The 21515-nt window shown below is 42.4% G+C and overlaps 1 protein-coding gene and 1 non-coding gene across 2 annotated transcripts in view; one reads left to right on the forward strand and one right to left on the reverse strand.

Moving 5' to 3' along the window:
* The window catches only part of B4GALNT2 (beta-1,4-N-acetyl-galactosaminyltransferase 2), a 116437-nt gene that overhangs the window by 52699 nt on the left and 42223 nt on the right, over window positions 1–21515 (forward strand). The window contains exon 2 of the mRNA XM_040244428.1: window positions 16358–16409. Within this exon, the coding sequence (XP_040100362.1) occupies window positions 16358–16409 (52 nt within the window). The remainder of the gene's footprint in view (window positions 1–16357; window positions 16410–21515) is intronic.
* LOC120867463 lies at window positions 12103–12221 on the reverse strand. Its single transcript, XR_005721891.1, has one exon. It is a non-coding gene; the product is annotated as a small nucleolar RNA SNORA3/SNORA45 family (small nucleolar RNA).

A 21515-nucleotide genomic window follows, 5' to 3' on the forward strand; every position in this document is an offset into this window, starting at 1 on the left:
CACAATGAGGCCAAACTGAGACTTTGGAGTTTGGAGAAAAGAAACATTTATTTCAAGGCCAAGCAAGGAGAAAGAGCAGCTCATGCTCAAAAACCCTGAACTTCCCAAGGGCGTTCAGGGAAAAAATTTTATAGGCAAAATTTGGAGTGAAGGCTGCAGAGTTTGTGACTTACTTCTGATTGGCTGGTGGTGAAGTAACAGGTTGGTGTTATAGGAATTGAGAGGCTGGGACTTGGGAGCTGGGACCCTTTGCTGCAGGGCTTATACCTGGGCAAATGTCTCAAGCAACAAAACACAAAGAACCTAAATTATAAGAGAATAAAACTAACAGCCTGCATGCTTGGGGGAGGTTATGGACAACAAGACATTAAAAGACAAAAAAAAAGTAAACCCAAACACCCAACTGCCACTTCTGAAGAACTGGAAGCAAAAGTAGGGTAATGTGCATGCCTTGCACTCAACACTGCCAAAGAGGTGGGCAAACCACCTAAGCCATCCTGCAGGCTTGCGCCTAGACATACCCCTACCCTCACCCCAAATAAGGAACCAGGTCGTTCCTTATATGGAAGGAACAAGGTAATTTGTTATTTGTTTTCGATTCTCCCCTACTGCAGCAGGGACCCCAATAAAGCCTTGCCTGAATTTCTTGTCTGATCTTTTATCAATTTCTATTGATAGGAGAAGGTCAAGAACCCTGGAGGACATCAGAATCTTGGGTTCACTCTGAAGTTACCACCTTCACTGTTCAGTTCAGTTCAGTTCAGTCGCTCAGTCGTGTCTGACCCTTTGCGACCCCATGGACTGCAGCACGCCAGGCTTCCCTGTCCATCACCAACTCCCGGAGTTAACTCAAACTCATGTCCATTGAGTCAGTGATGCCATCCAACCATCTCATCCTCTGTCATCCCCTTCTCCTCCTGCCTTCAATCTTTCCCAGCATCAGAGTCTTTTCCAATGAGTCAGTTCTTTGCATCAGGTGGCCAAAGTACTGGAGTTTCAGCTTCAGCATCAGTCCTTCCAATGAACATTCAGGACTAATCTCCTTTAGGAAGGTCTGGTTGGATTTCCTTGCAGTTCAAGGGACTCTCAAGAGTCTTCTCCAACACCAGTTCAAAAGCATCAATTCTTCGGTGCTCAGCTTTCTTTATAGTCCAACTCTCACATCCATACATGACTACTGGAAAAACAATAGCCTTGACTAGATGGACCTTTGTTGGCAAAGTAATGTCTCTGCTTTTTAATATGCCCTCTAGGTTGGTCAGAACTTTTCTTCCAAGGAGTAAGCGTCTTTTTATTTCATGGCTGCAGTCACCATTTGCACCTTCACTTGGGTGGGGCCTTAGTTCCGGTAGAACTCAAAGGTAATTGTTGAGTATATTCCCTGAGGAGGAACCAGAACCTTGCTCATCCAGCACTATAGTTTCTTGATTGTTCCTCCTTTGTTTTTGCATTCCCTATTTCCTTGTTTGAATCTGTCCTTTGGTACCAAGGGAAGATCAAGAGGCTGAAGACTTTATCCTGCAAATAAGAAACAAGGGACCTGATGAACTATACTCCAGTAAAATAAAATAATTACAAATTAAAAAGAAAAGAAAGAAATGGGGGACCCAAAAATGCTTTTGTGCCCAGGAGGATTCCACAGGGTCCTGCTCAGTTTCCATAATATTTCTGTGAGGCAAGAGTCATGGCTAAATAAACCTGGTCCCATCTCCAAGTTGGGCTTCCCTGGTGGCTTAGGTGGTAAAGAATCTGCCTGCAATGCAGGAGACCTGGATTTGATCCCTAGGTTGGGAAGATCCCCTGGAGAAGGAAATGGCAACCCACTCCAGTATTCTTGCCTGGAGAATTTTATGGACAGAGGAGCCCGGCAGACTACAGTCCATGGGCTCGTAAAAAGTCGGACCTGACTGAGCAACTAACCCTTTCACTTTCATGTCTAAGTCAGAAGAGCTCCCCTCTTAGACACAACTAGGGGGCAGGTGTGGTACAGCACACTGACCTTAGAAATACAACAGGGTGCAAGTCTTCACTCAGATGCTGGCAACGAAAGTTTGAACAAGTCGTGCAATCTCTCCCAGGCTGGGTCTTCACAACCGCAAAGCAGTGCATTATGAGAGTTGAGTAGAATTAAGGAGTACAATATATGTGAAAGCCCTTGGAACAATGGGGTGTTTTTACTTCATGTACCTGCAAGTGCTACGATGTCTTGCTGATTACTCTTGTCTCCGGTTTACAGCTATTTCTTCTAACTGAAGCAGACTGACTGAAACCGCCCACCCTGGCCGGGCACCATAGTAACAATATGCACGAGGTATTTTAAGATAGGAGGTTTTAGAAAGGAACGAGGAACTAATAAGCCACCACCAACCAGAGTTCCACAAAGGTAAAAGGAGACACTATGTGCCCTACCACCTCCCAGAAGCCTTCTTTCTGGCACCGGCTGAGCAATGCCTGAGCCGATAGGAAGGATTCTGAGTCAGAATGATTGGCCGGAAACTAACCCCCTTACCAAAAGCCAAGACTGCAAGCTGAGCGACTGCGAGTTGAGCTGCCAGGCAGAGCAGTTCTTCTGTGTTCCCTTACCTTACTGCTCTCCGCCTGGGCGCCCCTTCCCAATAAAGTCTCTTGCTTTGTCAGTATGTACTGTCTCTGACAACTCACTTCCAAGTGTTAGACAAGAGCGCATTTTCGGGCCCTGGAAGGAGCCCCCTTCCTGCAACGTTGGTGGCAAAGTTATCTGCAAGAGCCACTCCAGAAGTCCCTCCAGCAGGGTTTCTCTTTTTTCCTGGCTGCTGAGAAGCTCTGAGCTGACTTTGGGACTCAGCTACACCAAGGCTGTAGACTTCTCTGGTTGTAGATCTCTTCCCAGACTTTTTGGGTTTCACACTGTCTGGGTTTGTTTGATTTTATGTCTGTCTTAAATTCCTTTGGGGAACTTATATGGAGAGAAAATCGATCATTTTGCAATGGCATTATTAATGCCATTGTTTTGTCTAGTTTAAAACAAGGTTACGTTCGTGATTTAAATACTGGATCATACTAAAATACAATCACACTTGAGGTGAACTACAAGGAGCCGCTCAGCACCGCACCTGTCTGAAAAGGGATGGGCAAATGCTAATTTCACCTGAAATCCACCAGACTCTTCCAGACACAGGCATTACGTGGCTGTACAAAGAGTGTTAAAGGGACTTGACCAACTAGTTTTCCTTCCGCGACCTTTCGCCAGAACAGATCAGGTGGGGCGGGGGTGTGGAGTGCGGAGCGCGGTGGAGGTGGGGCAAGACGGATCTCCGCGAACTTAAATGTGACTGCGCGGGAGGTTGTGAGACTCGCGGACGAGTGGATGGATACCGTTTCAATAGGGCGGAAAGTGAGAGGCCGCGGCCGTAGGGAGGCTAGAGGTGGGCGCGGGGATTTTATTCTTTCTGGTGGAGAGGGAGCTCCGTTTACCCAACGAGAAGTGTCACAGAGATCGGGAGTGAGAGATTGGGAGTGACGCGGTGCAAGGACGGGCTCCGACAGCCCGGGGCAGGTGACCTTGGCAGGAGAAGGGAAGTGCGGGTGCCACGGGCAAAAATCGTTGAGTCCACGCGGTTCTCCATGGAGAGCCCCCCCCCCCCGTTTTTTTTTTATCAACTCGGGCCAACAAGATGAAGTCTGGCCGGCTTGGGGCTCCGCGTCCAAGGGACAGAAACTGCACAACTCGTCAGGGGCTTCCGAGGCACCCAGACTCCGTTCAAATCCCAGCTCTTCCATTCAACTGATCACCCTACTTCGCCCCAGCTTCCCCGTCCTAAAAGTGGGGCTAATAACTGCACTGGTCTCTTAGGGCTGTTGTGACGAATAAATGGTACCACGTAAATAAAGCGTTTGTGCCTAATATCTATCATAGGCAGGGACTATGTCATTACTGTCACCTCGGAAATTCCTTGGTGGTCCAGTGGTTAGGCGGAGAAGGCAATGGCATCCACTCCAGTACTCCTTTGCCTGGAAAATCGCATGGACAGAGCAGCCTGGTAGGCTTCAGTCCATGGGGTCGCTAAGAGTTGGACACGACTGAGCGACTTCACTTTCACTTCTCACTTTCGTGCATTGGAGAAGGAAATGGCAGCCCACTCCAGTGTTCTTGCCTGGAGAATCCCCAGGGATGGGGGAGTCTGTGGGGTCGCACAGAGTCGGACACGACTGAAGCGACTTAGCAGCAGCAGCACAGCAGCCAGTGTTTAGGACTTTGGAGCTTCCGTTGGAAGGGACATTGAGTTCCATCCCTGATCGGGGATCTAAGATCCTAAAAGGTTCAGTTGTCCCCCAAAGACCACAAAGATGTTGGCGCCAAGCTGTGCTCAGGACAAGACCCAGGAGATGGGCGGGGGTTGGTGGTGAAGTGGGCGGGTTCGACCCAAGCTCTCGCGGCTTTCTCTATCCCGGGTTGGTGCCTAGGGCTGGACAATCGGCTGGGAGGCTGCCCGGCTCCACCAGCCCAGGGCGTCCGAGGCGGCGGGATTCGTGATGACTTCGTTCGGGTGAGTGTCTTCGGAGCAGAGGTCAGTCTTGGCCAGCCAGACTCGCCTTCGGAGAGCGGCCAATTGCCGGATCCGCGGATGCCAGGGTCAAGGGAGGGGGCAGCCGGTCTTTAAATTAAGTCCAGTCCGCCCCCTACTAGGCGGGGCAGCTAGGAGACAGTGTCTGGGGACGCTGATGAGAACCCTTGCTTGTTCTCGACCGCTGCGCTCTGGGGAACACTGGTTTTAGAGGTGGAAATGGAAAATTTGATGTGGAGGTTGCTTCTCCAGCCTGGAGTGCGTAGCGCGGTGTTGGCGAGCATGCGGGAGCAGCCTGAAACCCGAAGGCTCTGAACAGGGCTTGGAGGTGTGGGTCCCCGGGGTGTGGGACCCCGGCGCGGAAACCTTCAGCTCCGTGCTGTCGGAAACTGCGGCTGCGTCCCTTACGCAGCTTCAGAAAACAGCCTGGGGTTTAGGAGTCAGAGATTTTGAAAAGTCGGTTCTCAGATCCAGGCGACAGTCTCGAGGCAGAGTGTTTGTTTTGCGGCTCCGGGTGCTAAATCCTCTAAGGAATAGCGTAATAATTAACAGGGGAAAAAATAGACTTGGAGGGCTCCTTTAGTTTTTATAAACCAGGAAAAGAATCAGAAATACAATTTGTGCCTTTTTATCCCCAAAGTTTACTTTCTTTGTATATTTCAAAACTAAAACGATCATTTAATGCTAACAAGGAAGGCGTCTCTGGGCAATGCAAAAACGTGTTGGTGGGATGATGTTTTACGGGCATTAACAAGAAGCACAGTTTGTAAGGGCTTCCCTGGCGGCTCAGATGGTAAAAGACCCGCTTTCAATGCTGGAGGCCCAGGTTCGATCTCTGGGTGGGGAAAACCCCCTGGAGAAAGGAATAGCTACCCACTCCGATATTCTTGCCTGGGGAATCCCACGGACAGAGGAGCCTCGTCCATGGCGGTCGCAAGAAATCGGACACAACTGAGTGACTAACACTTTCACGTTCACTTTTGTGGCTGATCGAGGGGAGGAGGTAGCCCTTTCATCGCAGAAAGACCTCTCCCCTTCCTTAGCCAGAGGCTTCCCTCATCCCACACTCCTTGATGAGTGAGAAGGAGCCCTGGCACCAGGCTCCCAGCTGGTGCCAAGGAATTTAAAGCTGGCAAGTCCTCAACAAACTTGAATTTCCCTTCACATATGGACCGCTGGAATTGTGAACAAAAGGTCTGGGTTTTGCCTGATATTTTTGCTATATCTCTGTAATAGTAAGGCTGCTGACTCGTGTGGCCTTGGGGAACTAAAAGTTTCTTCCTCAGAAGAATCTATCTCTTTTAACCTTTTCCTTGCCTTTTTAGTTTTCTTTTTTATTAAAAAAAGACCTGACTCTGAAATAGATATTTCTGATTTTTGTCCCTCTGTGATAGGATAGTTCACTCCAACACACTCTACCTACCCAAGAAACAATCGCTATAGCAGCATGCGGCATAACTCAGGAACTGCGGGTCGGTAAATTCCTTTCATCCACTGTGGAGCACTTATTTGTTATGAATAGGCCCTGTTCTAGATTGTATCACTAGCGTTCAGCTCTCTTTGAAGTGTCATGTCCAAACTACAGTTGTGGAAATGGAGACTAAAGGTTGTCCAAGGGCTACATTGAAAGGAGCAGGTTGGAATCTAACTCTGAGGATAGTCAGTACTTTTTTGATTTATTCATAGCATTTCATTCCACAAAAGTTTGATAATCTTACCATGTGAGAGGCATTATACCAGGTACGGGGAATACAACTGTCCTGACCTCTTGGAGAAGTTATGACTCTAGCATATTTGACATCATCAGTTGATCATTTTTTAATACCCTTCTCTACAGAATTATCTTCAGTAATAATATATAATACCAATGATAGTTACTGTTGTCTTGCTTTCTTTTCATTTGCAGACAATTAAAAATAAACAGCAATTTTTTAAGATATTCAAATTGAGTAAAATAATTTTTATATGAATTAATTCAGTTCAGTTCAGTCGCTCAGTCGTGTCCGACTCTGTGACCCCATGAATTGCAGCACACCAGGCCTCCCTGTCCATCACCAACTCCCGGAGTTCACTCAGACCCACGTCCATCGAGTCCGTGATGCCATCCAGCCATCTCATCCTCTGTCGTCTCCTTCTCCTCCTCTGTCGTCCCCTTCTCCTCCTGCCCCCAATCCCTCCCAGCGTCAAAGTCTTTTCCAGTGAGTCAACTCTTCGCATGAGGTGGCCAAAGTACTGGAGTTTCAGCTTTAGCACCCAAAGAACACCCAGGACTGATCTCCTTTAGAATGGACTGGTTGGATCTCCTTGCAGTCCAAGGGACTCTCAAGAGTCTTCTCCAACACCACAGTTCAAAAGCATCAATTCTTTGGCACTCAGCCTTCTTCACAGTCCAACTCTCACATCCATACATGACCACAGGAAAAACCATAGCCTTGACCAAATGGACCTTTGTTGGCAAAGTAATGTCTCTGCTTTTTAATATGCTACTTAGGTTGGTCATAACTTTCCTTCCAAGGAGTAAGAGTCTTTTAATTTCATGGCTGCAATCACCATCTGAAGTGATTTTGGAGCCCCCCAAAATAAAATCTGACACTGTTTCCACTGTTTCCCCATCTATTTCCTATGAAGTGATGGGACAGGATGCCATGATCTTAGTTTTGGTAAATTCATACCAAACAAGATATACTTGGCAGTTTGCACTGTTTTTGCTATTTTAAATTTTAAACAGAAATGAAAAACTCAAGTGGTCACCACTAAAGATAGAAGTAACCAGATGCTTGGTTGTGTCTTTAAAATCATTGTGCTATTAGTGTCTATTTTACATCTGTTGCTTAAATGAAGAAATGGGCTTGAGCAATTCTGAATACTTATTCTGATTGCACGTTTACTCCTGTGAATCTATGTAGCTGAGCCAGGTATATGTTGGAAACTAGCTGTGCCTGTGCCTGTGAGTTCTTCAGATTAACTTGCACATAGAACATAACTTTTATTAAAGGATAAGTAATGTGCTAATTTGAAGCTCATCTGTATTATTATTGTCTTACTAAAATTTTTATTGAGGTATAGTTGATGTACAGTAAGTTTCAAGTGTGCAACATTTTGTTGTTCAGTTCCTCAGTGGTGTCTGACTCTTTCGCACCCCAGGGACTGAAGCATGCCAGGCTTTCCTGTCCTTCACTACCCCCCAGAGCTTGCTGGACTCATGTCCATTGAGTTGGTGATGCCACCCAACCATCTTGTCCTTTGTCATCCGCTTCTCCTCCTGCCTTCAATCTTTCCCAGCATCAGGAGACTTTTCTATAGTGACTGATGAATTTTAAAGATTATATTCCATTTATATTTATTATAAAATATTGGCTATATTCCCTGTATTGTACTATAAGTCCTTGTAAAAGCTCATCTATATTATCAAGAACCATAGTAATTGCTTAGAACTTAGATCAGCAGTTCTTGATCTTTTTGGTCTCAGGACCCTTTCAATGCTTAGAAATTATTGAGGGCCCCAGAGAACTTTTGTTTAGGTGGGTTGTATCTATTCCTATCACCATATTAAAAATTAAAGCTGTGAAAAATCTAAAAATACATAAAGCCACTAAAATAATAATCATAAACCTATCCAATGGAAACATAACAGATTTTAATGAAATAACTGTGATGAGTTGAAGACTCTACTGGGGCTGATGGCTGGATCCACTTCCTAGCTCACTCAAGTGCCTGTTGGCTGGGGACTTTAGTTCCTCTCCATGTGGCTCTGCATGGGCAACTCACAGCATAGCAGTGGGCTTTTCCAGAGCAGATCTTCCGAGAATGTGTCACCAAGGTGATAGTCAAATTAGCAATCTCAGAAGTGACCTATGTTGTTTTCATATTGGCCACCCAGACTCATGTGAGAAGGGGCTTCTTCCACTCTGTGCTGTTATTGGCCAGGGTGGAAAGGGCTACACAAAGGTGTGACTGCTTGGAAGCTGAGACCATCCAAAGGCCACCCAGGAGACTAGCTACCACGGGACTTTGGTGTTTATTTTCATGAATGAGACTGGCTGTGATTTTTTCTTTAAAAATTTTTTTAAGTATTTGTTTTTATTTATTTGGCTGCTCTGGGCCTTAGTTGTGACATTAGAGCTGTTAGTTGTGGCGTGTGGAATCTCATTCCCCCACCAGGGATCAAACTTGGGTCTCCTGCATTGGGAGCTTAAAGTCTTAGCCACAGGACCACCAGGAAAGTCCCTCTTTCTTTCTTATACCTTTGTAAGGTTTTGGTGAAATGTTTATGCTGTTTCCTAAGTTGTGGTTTTTTCCCCTAGTCTTTGGAAGAATAGGAAGTCAACTGAAAATGAAAATTTGGCTTACAGAATTATTCAGAATTTTCTATTTTTCCTTGTGTCAGTTTTTAAAAGCTGTATTCTTCTCTAAGAACTTGCTTCTTTTTTCTAAATTTTCAAGTTCAGTGTCATAAAATTACTCATTTATATTCTCTTATTACTTCCTTAATAGTCTTAAGTTTCGAGTGATGCTCCCGACATTCCTGACTTTGGTGATTTGTGCCTGCTCTTGTTTTCATCTTAATTCCTTCCAATGAGCTTATTACTTTTATAAGGGCTTCCCTGGTGGCTCAGATGGTAAAGAATCCACCTGCAACGCAGGAGACCCAGGTTCGATCCAGGGAAGATCCCCTGGAGAAGGGAATGGCAACCCACTCTAGTATTCTTGCCCGGAGAATCCCATGGACAGAGGAGTCTGGTGGGCTACAGTCCATGGGGGTCACAAAGAGTCGAACTAACACTTTAACTTTTAAAGTAAAACAGTTTTTGGCTTTGCTGATACTTTAAAGTATATGTTCCCTATTACATTATTTTCTGCTCTCATATTTATTATTTTCTTCTTCCTACTTTATTTAGAGCCTAATTTACTGATATTTTTCTAATTTTGAGCCTAATTTAACTGATCTTTTTCTAATTTCTGAGGTAGATGCTTGACTTCCTGACTCTCAGATTTTCTTCTTTTCTAATAGAGATATTCAAAGGCATAAATTTCTTTGTGACTATTGCTTTTTAGCTGCTTTCCAGTGGTATTGATTTGTGGTATTTTCACTGTCATGTAATTCAAACGAAAGTTAATTTCCATCGTGATGTTTTCTTTGACCCGTGGTTATTTAGAAGGGCATTTCTGAATTTTTAAAAGCAAGGATTTTCTAGTTATCTTTTTATTGTTCACTGCCAACTTAATTGCATCAGGGTTAGAAAATATACTCTATATTACTGGAATTCTTTGAAATTTTGGACACTTGTTTTATGACCCAGCATATGTTCAGTTTTTGTAAATGTCCTTTGTATGTTTGGAAGAAATTCATATTCTGCAGTCATTATGTGTAGGGTTTTATATAGTCCATTTATATCAATTTGCTGATTGTCTGCTTCAAATCATCTAAATGCTTTTTAATTTTTTGATTGCTTTGTTGATCAGGTTAAAATCTCTCTCACCATGATTGTGAATATGTCTGTTTCTCCTTGTAATTCTTTCAGTATTTTGCCTTAAATATTTTAAGGGTATATTATTTCTGTGAGCTGAGTATTTTATAACTTGAGGTATTCCTCTATCTGTGGTTTTGCTTGCTATCTCTATATTAATGTCAAATGAAGTAGGCTTCACTTGATATTAAGTCAACTTCCTTTAATATTAATATAGAGAGCAACTTTATCTTGGTTACACTTAGTGTATTTATCTTCCTTTTTACTCTCAACATTTCTATATCATTTTGTTTCGATGTATCTCTTGCAAACCACATATATTTGGATTTCTTTTTTCCATCTAGTCTGATTACCTTAGGTTTTAATTGGAGCATTTAATCAATTTATGTAATTATTGGATGAGATGGTTGGATAGCATCACTGACTCAGTGAACATGAATTTGAGCAAACTTGGGGAGTAGTGGAGGACAGAGAAACCTGGCCTGCTGCAGTCCATGGGGGTCACAAAGAGTTGGACACGACTTAGTGACTGAATAGCAACAATTATTGATATAGTTGGTTTAAATCTAACATCTCAATGAGTGCTTTCTATTTGTTCTGCCTGGTCTATATTCTTTTCTCTCTTCTTGCACTTTTGGAATTTTTTTTTATTATCCCATTTTCCTGTCTATTAGCTTTATTATTTGTATTTTATTTCTGCAATAGTTACACTATAGATTATAAGATTCTTGACCTATCAAAGTCTAAAATGTTGTTTTTAACAATTATTTAATTCTTATTTTATTTATTTTCATTTTTCGGCTGTGTCCCCTGGCATGTGGGATATTAGTTCCCCAACCGGTGATCAAACTTATGCTGCCTACATTTTAAGAGCAGAGTCTTAACCGCTGGACCACCAGGGAAGTCCTCACTTGGTTTTTTTAATCTTCTTCCCAGGGAGATGTAAAGACCTTGGAACACTTTTAGTCTGTTTACTCCTTTCCTGACTTACGTGTCATTACTTTACCCTTTTTTGGTTCTGTTGTGTTTTATGATTTTCTTATTGTTTTGTACTGTTACTAAACAAAACAGTATTATTTTATATAGTAGTAGCATCTAGACTTACCCACTTTTCAGTTTTATTTCTCTTCCTTATTTCTTTATGATCTTCCTTCTGGAGAAATCTACCTTTAGTAGTTATTTTAGTACAAGTATGCTGGTGATCAGTTCCCTCAAATGTTGCTTGTCTAGAAAAACCTTTATGGGCACCTTCATTTTTGAATAGTCCTGGTGATATCAAAGATATTTCAGTATCTCTGGCTTCCCATATATTCTGTTGGAAAATTAACTAGCAACTTCTTTTAAAGGTAATCTTTTATGGCTGCTTTTAAGATTATCTTCTTGTATTTTATTTGTTTTTTGAAAAGCACTTGTTTAACTTTATGCCTCTCCCACCATATGGCTTCAAGCCACCAGGACAAGAGCCCCACCCACACCTTAAATCTCCTCAGCTCTTCTGCTGAAGAATTTGGCCGTCATGACAGGCTGCTTTGGGAACTTCCCCTTCCCCAGAACTTCCGAGTAGCCCAGTCGCACCACATCCATGCTAGGACTCACCCCAGTCTTGTTCTTGGCAGCGTTTACCTGTGTCTGCTCACTGACTGAGATCCACGTTTTATCAAGGTTGACAGTTGGGCAGAAGCTCTGGTTCCTCTTTAAGTAGTAATGCCTCACCAATCTTGCGTGACTGGGGAGAGAAGGCAACCATTTTCATTACTTCACTGCAATTAAAAAGCTATGTTTATCATCTTCACAGCCCATCTCCCCCATTACAGTGTAAGTTGTTCACTCATGCAGAAGAGTGACATAGCAATTACTCCACTTTTCAAATAAAACAAATCTCTAAAAAGCCACCAAAGCTATCAAGTGGAAAAGACTAGTTTTTTCGTGGAACCAGAGTAAGTCACCGAGAAGGTCAGAGGCAGTGCCAAGACTAGAATTCAGGTCCCTTGATAGCTTCTGCAGCTGTTACTCCTGTAACAGAGGTCTCCTAAACCTCCCCCTAATTTGCAGACATGCATGGATCTAACAGTTGTGTAGGTCAGTCTGATGCATGTCACTGACCTGGTGACTGTGTCCCACAGCCAGTGACTAAGGTCAGCAGTTACTTTTGGAGGACTCCACTGCACTCAGGCAGTAACTGATACCCAAGCGTGACTCTAGCCCTGATTCTCCTTGTGTTTTAATTTTTACTATAATGCTTTTTGATGTGTATTTATGTTTACTTTTCTTCCTTGTGGCTTAAATAGAACTTCACAAAAGCTCCTTCATTAATTCAGAAAATTTTCAGTCATCTTTCTTCAAGTATTCCTCTGTCCCGGTCTCTCTTCTCCAGTACTCGAATACTTACTGTTTCCTCTGTGTCTTTGATTCTTTTAGTAATTTGAGATCTTTTGTTCCTATATTATCCATTTTGGCAGTTATTTTATTTTGTTTTTATTGAAGTATAGTTGATTTACAATGTTTCAGGTACACAGCAAAATGGACATTACTTTGCCGACTAAGGTCCATCTAGTCAAGGCTATGGTTTTTCCTGTGGTCATGTATGGATGTGAGAGTTGGACTGTGAAGAAGGCTGAGCACCAAAGAATTGATGCTTTTGAACTGTGGTGTTGGAGAAGACTCCTGAGAGTCCCTTGGACTGCAAGGAGATCCAACCAGTCCATTCTGAAGGAGATCAGCCCTGGGATTTCTTGGGAAGGAATGATGCTAAAGCTGAAACTCCAGTACTTTGGCCACCTCATGCAAAGAGTTGACTCATTGGAAAAGACTCTGATGCTGGGAGGCATTGGGGGCAGGAGGAGAAGGGGACGACAGAGGATGAGATGGCTGGATGGCATCACGGACTCGATGGACGTGGGTCTGAGTGAACTCCGGGAGTTGGTGATGGACAGGGAAGCCTGGCGTGCTGTGATTCATGGGGTCACAAAGAGTCGGACACGACTGTGCGACTGAACTGAACTGAATACATATACATACATAAAAAAGTAGAGCTGGATAACCAATAAGGTAGATAAGTGAAGTGAAGTGAAAGTCGCTCAGTCATGACCGACTCTTTGCAACCCCATGGACTATACAGTTCATGGAATTCTCTAGGTCAGAATACTGGAGTTGGGTAGCCTTTCCTTTCTCCAGGGGATCTTTCCAACCCAGAGATTGAACCCAGGTCTCCTGTATTGCAGGCAGATTCTTTACAGGCTGAGCCACAAGGGAAGCCCAAGAATACTGGAGTGGGTAGCCTATCCCTTTTCCAGCGGATCTTCCTGACCCAGAAATCAAACTGGGATCTCCTGCATTGCAGGCAGATTCTTTACCAACTGAGCTATCAGAGAAATCCCAAGGTAGATAAACTGGTATCCTAAGAATGTCATAGCAAGCTCTGTGAGAGTGTTTGGAGGCAGTAGATGCAGATTAGCTTAGAAAATGGTAGCTTGGATATTAGGTTATGAAGGGCCTGTAATGGGCCTCCCAGTTAGCTCTAGTGGTAAAGAACCCAGCTGCTAATGCAGAAGACACAGGAAATGCGGTTCAATCCCTGGGTTGGGAAGATCCCCTGGAGTCAGAAATGGCAATCACGCCAGTAATCTTGCCTGGAGAATCCCATGGACAGAGGAGCCTGGCGGGCTTTAGTCCCTGGGGTTGCAAAGAGTCAGACACGACTGAAGCAGCTTAGCACTAGCACTAGCATGCATATGTATCTATTCTTTTTCAGATTCTTTTCCACTATAGGCTATTACAAGATACTGAATATAGTTCCTTGTGCTATACAGTAAATCCTTGCTGTTTACCTATTTTATATATAACAGTGTTTATCTATTAATCCCAGTTCCTAATTTATCTGTCCCCTTCCTTGGTAGTTATAGTCTGACCTATCTTCCAGTCTTGTCAAATTCTCTGTTAAATTCATCCACTTAAGTTTTCAGTACTGTTATTTTTTTTATTTCTAAAATTTCTGTCTCTTTTTATATTCTCCAATTTTTTGTTTGGGAAGCAAAACGCAAAGGAGAAAGGGAAGGATATACCCAAGTGAATGCAGAGTTCCAGAGAACAGCAAAGAGATAAGAAAACCTTCTTAAGTGAACAGTGCAAAGAAATAGAGAAAAGCAATAGAATGGAAAAGACTGGAGATCTCTTTGAGAAAATTGGGAGATAACAAGGGAACATTTCATGCAAAGATGGGCACAATAAAGGACAGAAACAACAAGGACCTAACAGAAGCAGAAGCGATTAAGAGGAGGTGGTAAGGATACATAGAAGAACTATACAAAAAGGTCTTAATGACCTGGATAATCATGATGGTCTGGTCACTCCCTAGAGCCAGACATCCTGGAGTGTGATGTCAAGTGGGCCTTAGAGAGCATTACTATAAACAAAGCTAGTGGAGGTGATGGAATTCCAGCTGAGCTATTTCAAATCCTAAAAGATGATGCTGTGAAAGTGCTGTACTCAATATGTCAGAAAATTTGGAAAACTCAGCAGTGGCCACAGGACTGGAAAAGGTCAGTTTTAATTCCAATCCCAAAGAAAGGCAATACCAAAGAATGTTCAGACTACCACACAGTTGCACTCATTTTACATGCTAGCAAGGTAATGCTCAAAATTCTTCAAGCTAGGCTTCAGCAGTACGTGAACTGAGAACTTCCAGATGTACAAGCTGGGGTTAGAAAAGGCAAAGGAGGGACTTCCCGGGTGGTCCAGTGGCTAAGACTCTGTGCTCCCAATGCAGGAGGTCAGGGTTCAATCCCTGGTCAGGGATCTTGCTCCCACATGCTGCAGCTAAGGCTGGGAACAGCCAAATAAATAAAATAAATAAATATTGAAAAAAAAGAAAAGGCAAAGGAACCAGAGACCAAATTGAGAACATCTGTTGGATCATAGAAAAAAAGGGAATTCCAAAAAAAACGACTTCTGCTTTATTGACTACCCTAAATCCTTTGACTGTGTGAATCACAACAAACTGAAAAGTTCTTAAAGAGATGGGAATACCAGGCCACATTACCTGCCTCCTGAGAAACCTGTATGCTGGTCAAGAAGTAACAGTTAGAACCGTACATGGAACAGCAGACTGGTTCAAAATTAGGAAAGGGGTACATCAAGACTGTATATTGTCACTCTGCTTATTTAATTTATATGTAGAGTACATCATGCAAAATGCTGGGCTGGGTGAAGCACAAGCTGGAATCAAGATTGCTGGGGGAAATATCAAAATGTCAGATATGCAGATGATATCACTCTAACGGCAGAAAGTGAAGAGGAACTAAAGAGCCCCTTATTAGGGTGAAAGAGAAAAGTGAAAAAGTTGGCTTAAAATTCAACATTCAGAAAACTAATATCATGGCATCTGGTCCCATCACTTCATGCAAATAGATGGGGGGAAAAGTGGAAGCAGTAACAGATTTTATTTTCTTGGGCTCCAGAATCACTTTGGACTGTGACTGCAGTCATGAATCTAAAAGACACTTACTCACTGGAAGAAAAGCTGTGACCAACCTAGATAGTGTTTTAAAAAGCAGAGACATCACTTTACCAAAGGCCCATATAGTCAAAGCTATTGTTACTGAAATTGCAAGTCCATATGTCTGATGCGCAGTAAGGTCCATCAGTATCCAACATTAGAGTTTGGAATAGAGAAAGGTTTATCACAGATTCGTAGGAGATGAGTGGCTCATGCCCTAAGATTCCCAAAGTTACTGAAAGCTTTCAGCAAGTCCCTTTAAAAGCAAAAGGTGAGGGATGGGCGTGGTTAGGTGTTGCAGACTTCTCCTTGTCAGCTCCTTTGTTCTTGAGGTCTGGTCATGGTCAGGTAACTATGTTCCTGTAAATCTCTACCAGATAAATGTTATTGTCTGTCCTGACAAGAAAGGACAAAGTCCCAAGGCACAACTTTCACCCCAAAGCCCCAGTCCTGGCTAAAAGGAGGCAGATCTCAGTTGGCAGCTCTTTCAGGGCCAGGTTCCCACATCCTGCCCAGCTGTCACCCCTGAGGGAGCCAGGCATCCAACCCAACTGGCCCTCAGTTTGCTCAGGCCACCCAAATGGGGAGACCAGGTGTCTCAGACTGCAACTCACACAGATGGCCACTGCTATTAGGTTGCAGAGACAGAGATGGGGGAGAGGTTCACTGCTGCCTCAAGGGCTGAGCCAAGGCTAGTGGAAGGGGCCTTAGTGAGAGCTCTGGAGCCCTACAGGACGTAGTCCCCAGTCTGTTCCCTGGGCTGTCCAACTCACCTTCTGGCCCAAGTCTGGGTAAGCTGGAGGGCCTCCAGGAGAAGGCCTGAATCTGCCTCTTATGTCACTCTACACCAGATGACCACCACACCACCGCTGTTGACCCGGTCAACGCCACAGTGATTGACAGGTACCAGTGGGCGGGGCACACTGCAGCCCTGACCAATAGCTGAGCAAGATAACTAAGTCATTCACGGATGGTTGGTTGCTGTGGGCAGGGCCCACTGAGGCACAGAGCAATGGCTGAGCAAGACCTGATGCCTAGTAACGGGGGGGGGGGGGGGCAGAGTAATAAGACACAGCAATGGCTACCTGCTAAGGGCGGTGCCCTTCCTGCTCTGTTACAGGAACATCAGGAGCTTCTAAAATCAGGGAGAGAACCCTGACATCCCTGTAGAGGAAAAGGCTAGAGCAGGGCTTCCTCAATTGTGGGCCAGAGACTCCTGAGGGCCCAAGTGACCTCCTCAGGGAGTCTGTAAGATCAGAACTGTTTCATGATAGTATTAAGATGCTTGTTGCCTTTTTCACTATGGTGACTTGGACACTGATGATGCAGGGGCAGTGATGGAGAACTGCTGCTGGTACCTTCGCTTGAAATGGTGGGAGTTGCATTCTTCCCACCACACCCAGGGGAAACTTCAGAAAATCCTTGATGAAATGGTTAAATCAATTGATTTTTATTTTTTAAATACCAATTTTGGACTTACCTGGCAGTCCAGTGGTTAAGGCTTTGTAGTTCCATTGCAGGGGGTGAGGGTTCAATCCCTGGGGGGGGGGAATGAAGATCTTGCATGTGGCATGAAGAAAAAACAAACAAACTGATGAACAGTAAAACATTCCTACTACAGACTGAAGTGCAGTTGTTGCCTCAAGAAAAAGTGCTTGTGCAATTTGAGCAGGGAGCTGAACTAACTGCCTTTTTTTTTTTATAACAACTTTTTAAAATTTTATTTTTTAACTGAAGGATAATTGCTTTACAGAATTTTGTTGTTTTCTGCCAAATATCAATATGAATCAGCCACAGGTATACGTATGTCCCCTCTCTATTGAGCCTCCCTCCCCACCCCACCCTCTAAGTTGTTACAGAGCCCCTGTTTGAGTTCTGAGTCATATAGCAAATTCCCATTGCTTATCTATTTTACATATGGTAATGTAAGTTTCCATGTTACACTCTCTATATATCTCACCCACTCCCTCCTCCCCATCCCCGCCATGTCCATAAGTCTGTTCTCTCTGTCTGTTTCTCCATTGCTGCCCTTCTAATAAATTCATCAGTACTAATTTTCTAGATTCCACATATATGTGTTAGTATACAATATTTATCTTTCTCTTTCTGATGTACTTCACTCTATAAATATGCTCTAGGTTCATCCACCTCATTAGAACTGACTAATGCATTCCTTTTTATGGCTGAGGACTATTCCATTGCATATATGTACCACAGCTTCTTTATCTATTCATTTGTTGATGGACATCTAGGTTGCTTCCATGTTCTAGCTATTGTAAATAACATTGCAATGAACATTGGGGTACATTGTCTTTTTCAGTTTTGGTGTCCTCAGGGTATATGCCTAGTGGTGGGATTGCTGGGTCAAATGGTGGTTTTATTCCTAGATTTTTAACGTAATCTCCACACCGTCTTCCATAGTGGCTGTATCAGTTTATATTTCCACCAACAGTGCAAGAGAATTCCCTTTTCTCCACACCCTCTCCCTCATTTATTTTTTGTAGACTTTTTGATTATAACCATTCTGACTGGTGTGAGGTGCTATCTCATTGTAGTTTTGATTTGCATTTCTCTAATAATGAGCAGCGTTGAACATCTTTTCATGTGTTTGTTAGCCATCTGTATGTCTTTGGAGAAATGTCTGTTTGGTCTTTTTCCCACTTTTTGATTGGGTTGTTTGTTTTTCTGGTATTGACTTGTATGGGCTGCTTGTATATTTTGGAAATTAATCCTTTGTCAGTTGTTTCATTTGCTGTTATTTTCTCCCATTCTGAGAGTTGTCTTCACCTTGTTTATAGTTTCCTTTGCTGTTCAAAAGCTTTTAAGTTTAATTAGGTCCCACTTGTTTATTTTTGTTTTTACTTCCATTACTCTAGGAGGTGGATCATAGAGGATCTTGCTTTGATTTATGTCATCAAGTTGAACTAGCTGCTTTTTAATTGAAATATCTTTTGTTTAAAGAATGAATAAAAATGAAGAATAAGCTGGTTATTCAGACTTCTGTTTTTGGTAGATACCTTTTTTAAAAAATGAACCAAGTGATCTTGACCATTTGAAGAAAACAACTGGTAGTATTTGTTACCAATTATAAAATTCAAACTTTCCAAAAAATTAGAACTTTGTAAAACTTATTTCTACTGCAATGAGTTTGAAAGTCTTATTATTTAGAGACCTTTCTGATGAGGCTGGTGTCGATATTAATGAATGAATTCTCTGTATTGCATTAAAAATGCATTTGGGGACTCAGCATAGCTCAGTGAACCGATATTTTCCATATGAATGATGCATGGTGTTATAAAATCAAGTGAGGTAAAAGACCCACTCAAAGTCCAAATCATACCAATGAAAAAAGTTTATTGATATGGTTTCAGATTCCACGTTGCTGCTAACCTTTAAACCGCTATTTGGTTTTTGGCATGGTATCAAAGATGAATATCCACAATTATCTTTGTTCCACTTATATATCTGTGTGGGGCTGTATTTTCCTCACATGTTTCAAGCAAACAACGTAAAAGATTGAACACAGAAACAATATAAGAATTCATTTTATCTATTAAGCTAAATATTACAGAGATAGGCAAAAATGTAAAATGATGCCATTTTTCTCACTACTTTTTGTTTGGAAAAATGTAATTTTTTTCATAAAAATATGTTATTTGTGTTAGCTTTTAATGGGCTTATTATGTTATTTCTAAATTAATACATACTTTTAAAAACTTATCGAATTTAATTTCCAAAATGGTAAACATTGACAGATATAACCCACAAAAACAAAAGCTCTTTGGGAGTCCTCAGTAATTTTTAAGATTATGAAGAGGTCCAGGGACTTCCCTGACGGTCCAGTGGTTAAGATTTCGTACAGACCCTGAGCCCCAGAATACTCAGAACCAGTGATCTGGGCAGTCATCAAATGCCTACTAATATTCTGCAAAAGAAATGCTGTGCCTAGCCTCTCTGATGGAGGGGCACACACCATCACCTATGAAGGGATTTTCTCAGAAATCAAACCTGGATCTGATCAAGCCTCTTGATCTAACTACAGATTTATAGAAATTTCAGGGAACAAAGGAACATGGCTCGGGGAGGGGAAGGCGAGGGCTGAAATCAGCACAGTCCAGATGTGGAAAATCCAAATTATGTAGGATAAACAACGTGGTTCCTTAAACAAGTATGTTGCTAGGAAGAGATACAGAGGAATGTATATATTAAAAGGAACTGATGAAACATATCAACCATTGTGTGGCTCTTATTTAGATTCTGCTTTGATTCTATTTTTAACTGGAGTATAATTGATTTACAATGTTGTGTCAGTTTCTGTGTACAGCCTCGTGCATCAGCTCTGTGTGTACATATATATCCCCTCCTTCTTCAGCCTGTCTCCCACCCCACCCCTCTAGGTTGTCACAGAGCACCAGGCTGAAGTCTCTGTGCTATACAGTAGCTTCCCACTAGCTATTTATTTTATGCACGGTTGTCTATATATGTCAAATGCTACTCTCTCAGTTTGTCCCATCCTCTTCTTCCGCTCTGTGTCCACAAGTCTGTTTTCTATGTCTGAGTCTCTTCCTCTCCTGCAAATAAGTTCATCAGTATCATTTTTCTAGGTTCCATATATATGCCTTAATATATGGTATTTGTTTTTCTCCTTCTGACTTATTTCAGTCTGTACAAAAATAAAAAATAAAAAAAGACAGAAGGGAACTCTGTGCACATTTGATGGTAATAAAAACTGATTGTTAGATTTGTAGCTGATAATGGTATTGGGTGTCTCTGTGTGTGTAAGAACCTTTATCTGAATCCCCCAAGCTTTAAGCAAAGAAGCAGAACTTCAGTGAGGATTGCACAATAAGAAATTTATTATAGGAATTAACACAATTTGGGGATGCGTTCCAAAAAAAAATTAAAGAAAAGTCACCAGTCGGGTGACTCGTCACAGGTGAATGAGCTGGAACAGGGAAGAATTCAGAAACATCTTGTTTTCTGGAGTACAGCCACAAAGAGAGTTGCTGGAAAGTCTATGAAAGGTTGTTTGTTCCTCATGGTTACCACTACTGTGAGTTCTCAGGGAAAGTTCGTATAGTGAACCTGAGGTAGCTGGTCAGCAGGGCCAGTTGTTGGGAAGGAGGGCTGGACACAGAATTTAGGGAAAGAGGACCAAGTGGATGGAACTTGCCAGCGTCTGCACTGCCTCTGAATCACATGCAAATTTCTCTGTGGCCATCCCTAACCTGGCATTACACAGGGAAGGGAATTCCAGCTTGGTACATCTGAGTACAAAACTGCCGCATTACCCTTCAAAGATAGAATATTTACTGATGAAATGATAAGATGTCAAGATTTTCTTCAAAATGATTTGAGAAGTGAGGGAATAGGTGAAGAAACAGATAAATCCATTTTGTCCAGGAGTAGAAGGTAGGTAATGGGTATAATAAAATTCATTTTATGTTCTTTTTATTTTTTGTATGTACTTTGGATTTTTTTCTATAATTAAAAAGTTTTTTTTTAAGTACCCTGATCACCCCTTGCATTTTTCCCTTGGAGTATCATTAGCTTTATGGGTTTTATTTTATTTAATATGTTATAGTTAATTATAGTCATTGTTCTTGTTGATGTATCAACTATCTCAAATATGGCTGGTAGAAGACCCTTTAAACTGGCTCCTCTTTCATGGATATAACTGTGGTCTTCTTAGATAGCCCCCTTCCCTTCTGGCATCACAAGATATTCTAGACTTGCTTTGAATTTTCCTTACCCAAAGCCAGAATCAGCCATTTCTGCAAGGGGCTCTGATTTTCTTTAGTGGGGAATGCTGTATGTAAACCAAGATCCAGATGTTAGATGAGGCTCATAATTATTAGTGTGGTATCATTTCTTCCAGGTTCTTCCCTTTTTAAAAAAATTTACTGGAGCATGGTTGATTTACTGTGTGTCAGTTTCTGCTGTGCAGCAATGTGATTTAGCTATACATATTTATATATATATACTTTTTCCTATTTTTTCCATTATGGT

This window comes from Oryx dammah, unplaced genomic scaffold (genome assembly GCF_014754425.2).
Source record: "Oryx dammah isolate SB20612 unplaced genomic scaffold, SCBI_Odam_1.1 HiC_scaffold_8, whole genome shotgun sequence".
Taxonomy (NCBI): Eukaryota; Metazoa; Chordata; class Mammalia; order Artiodactyla; family Bovidae; genus Oryx; species Oryx dammah.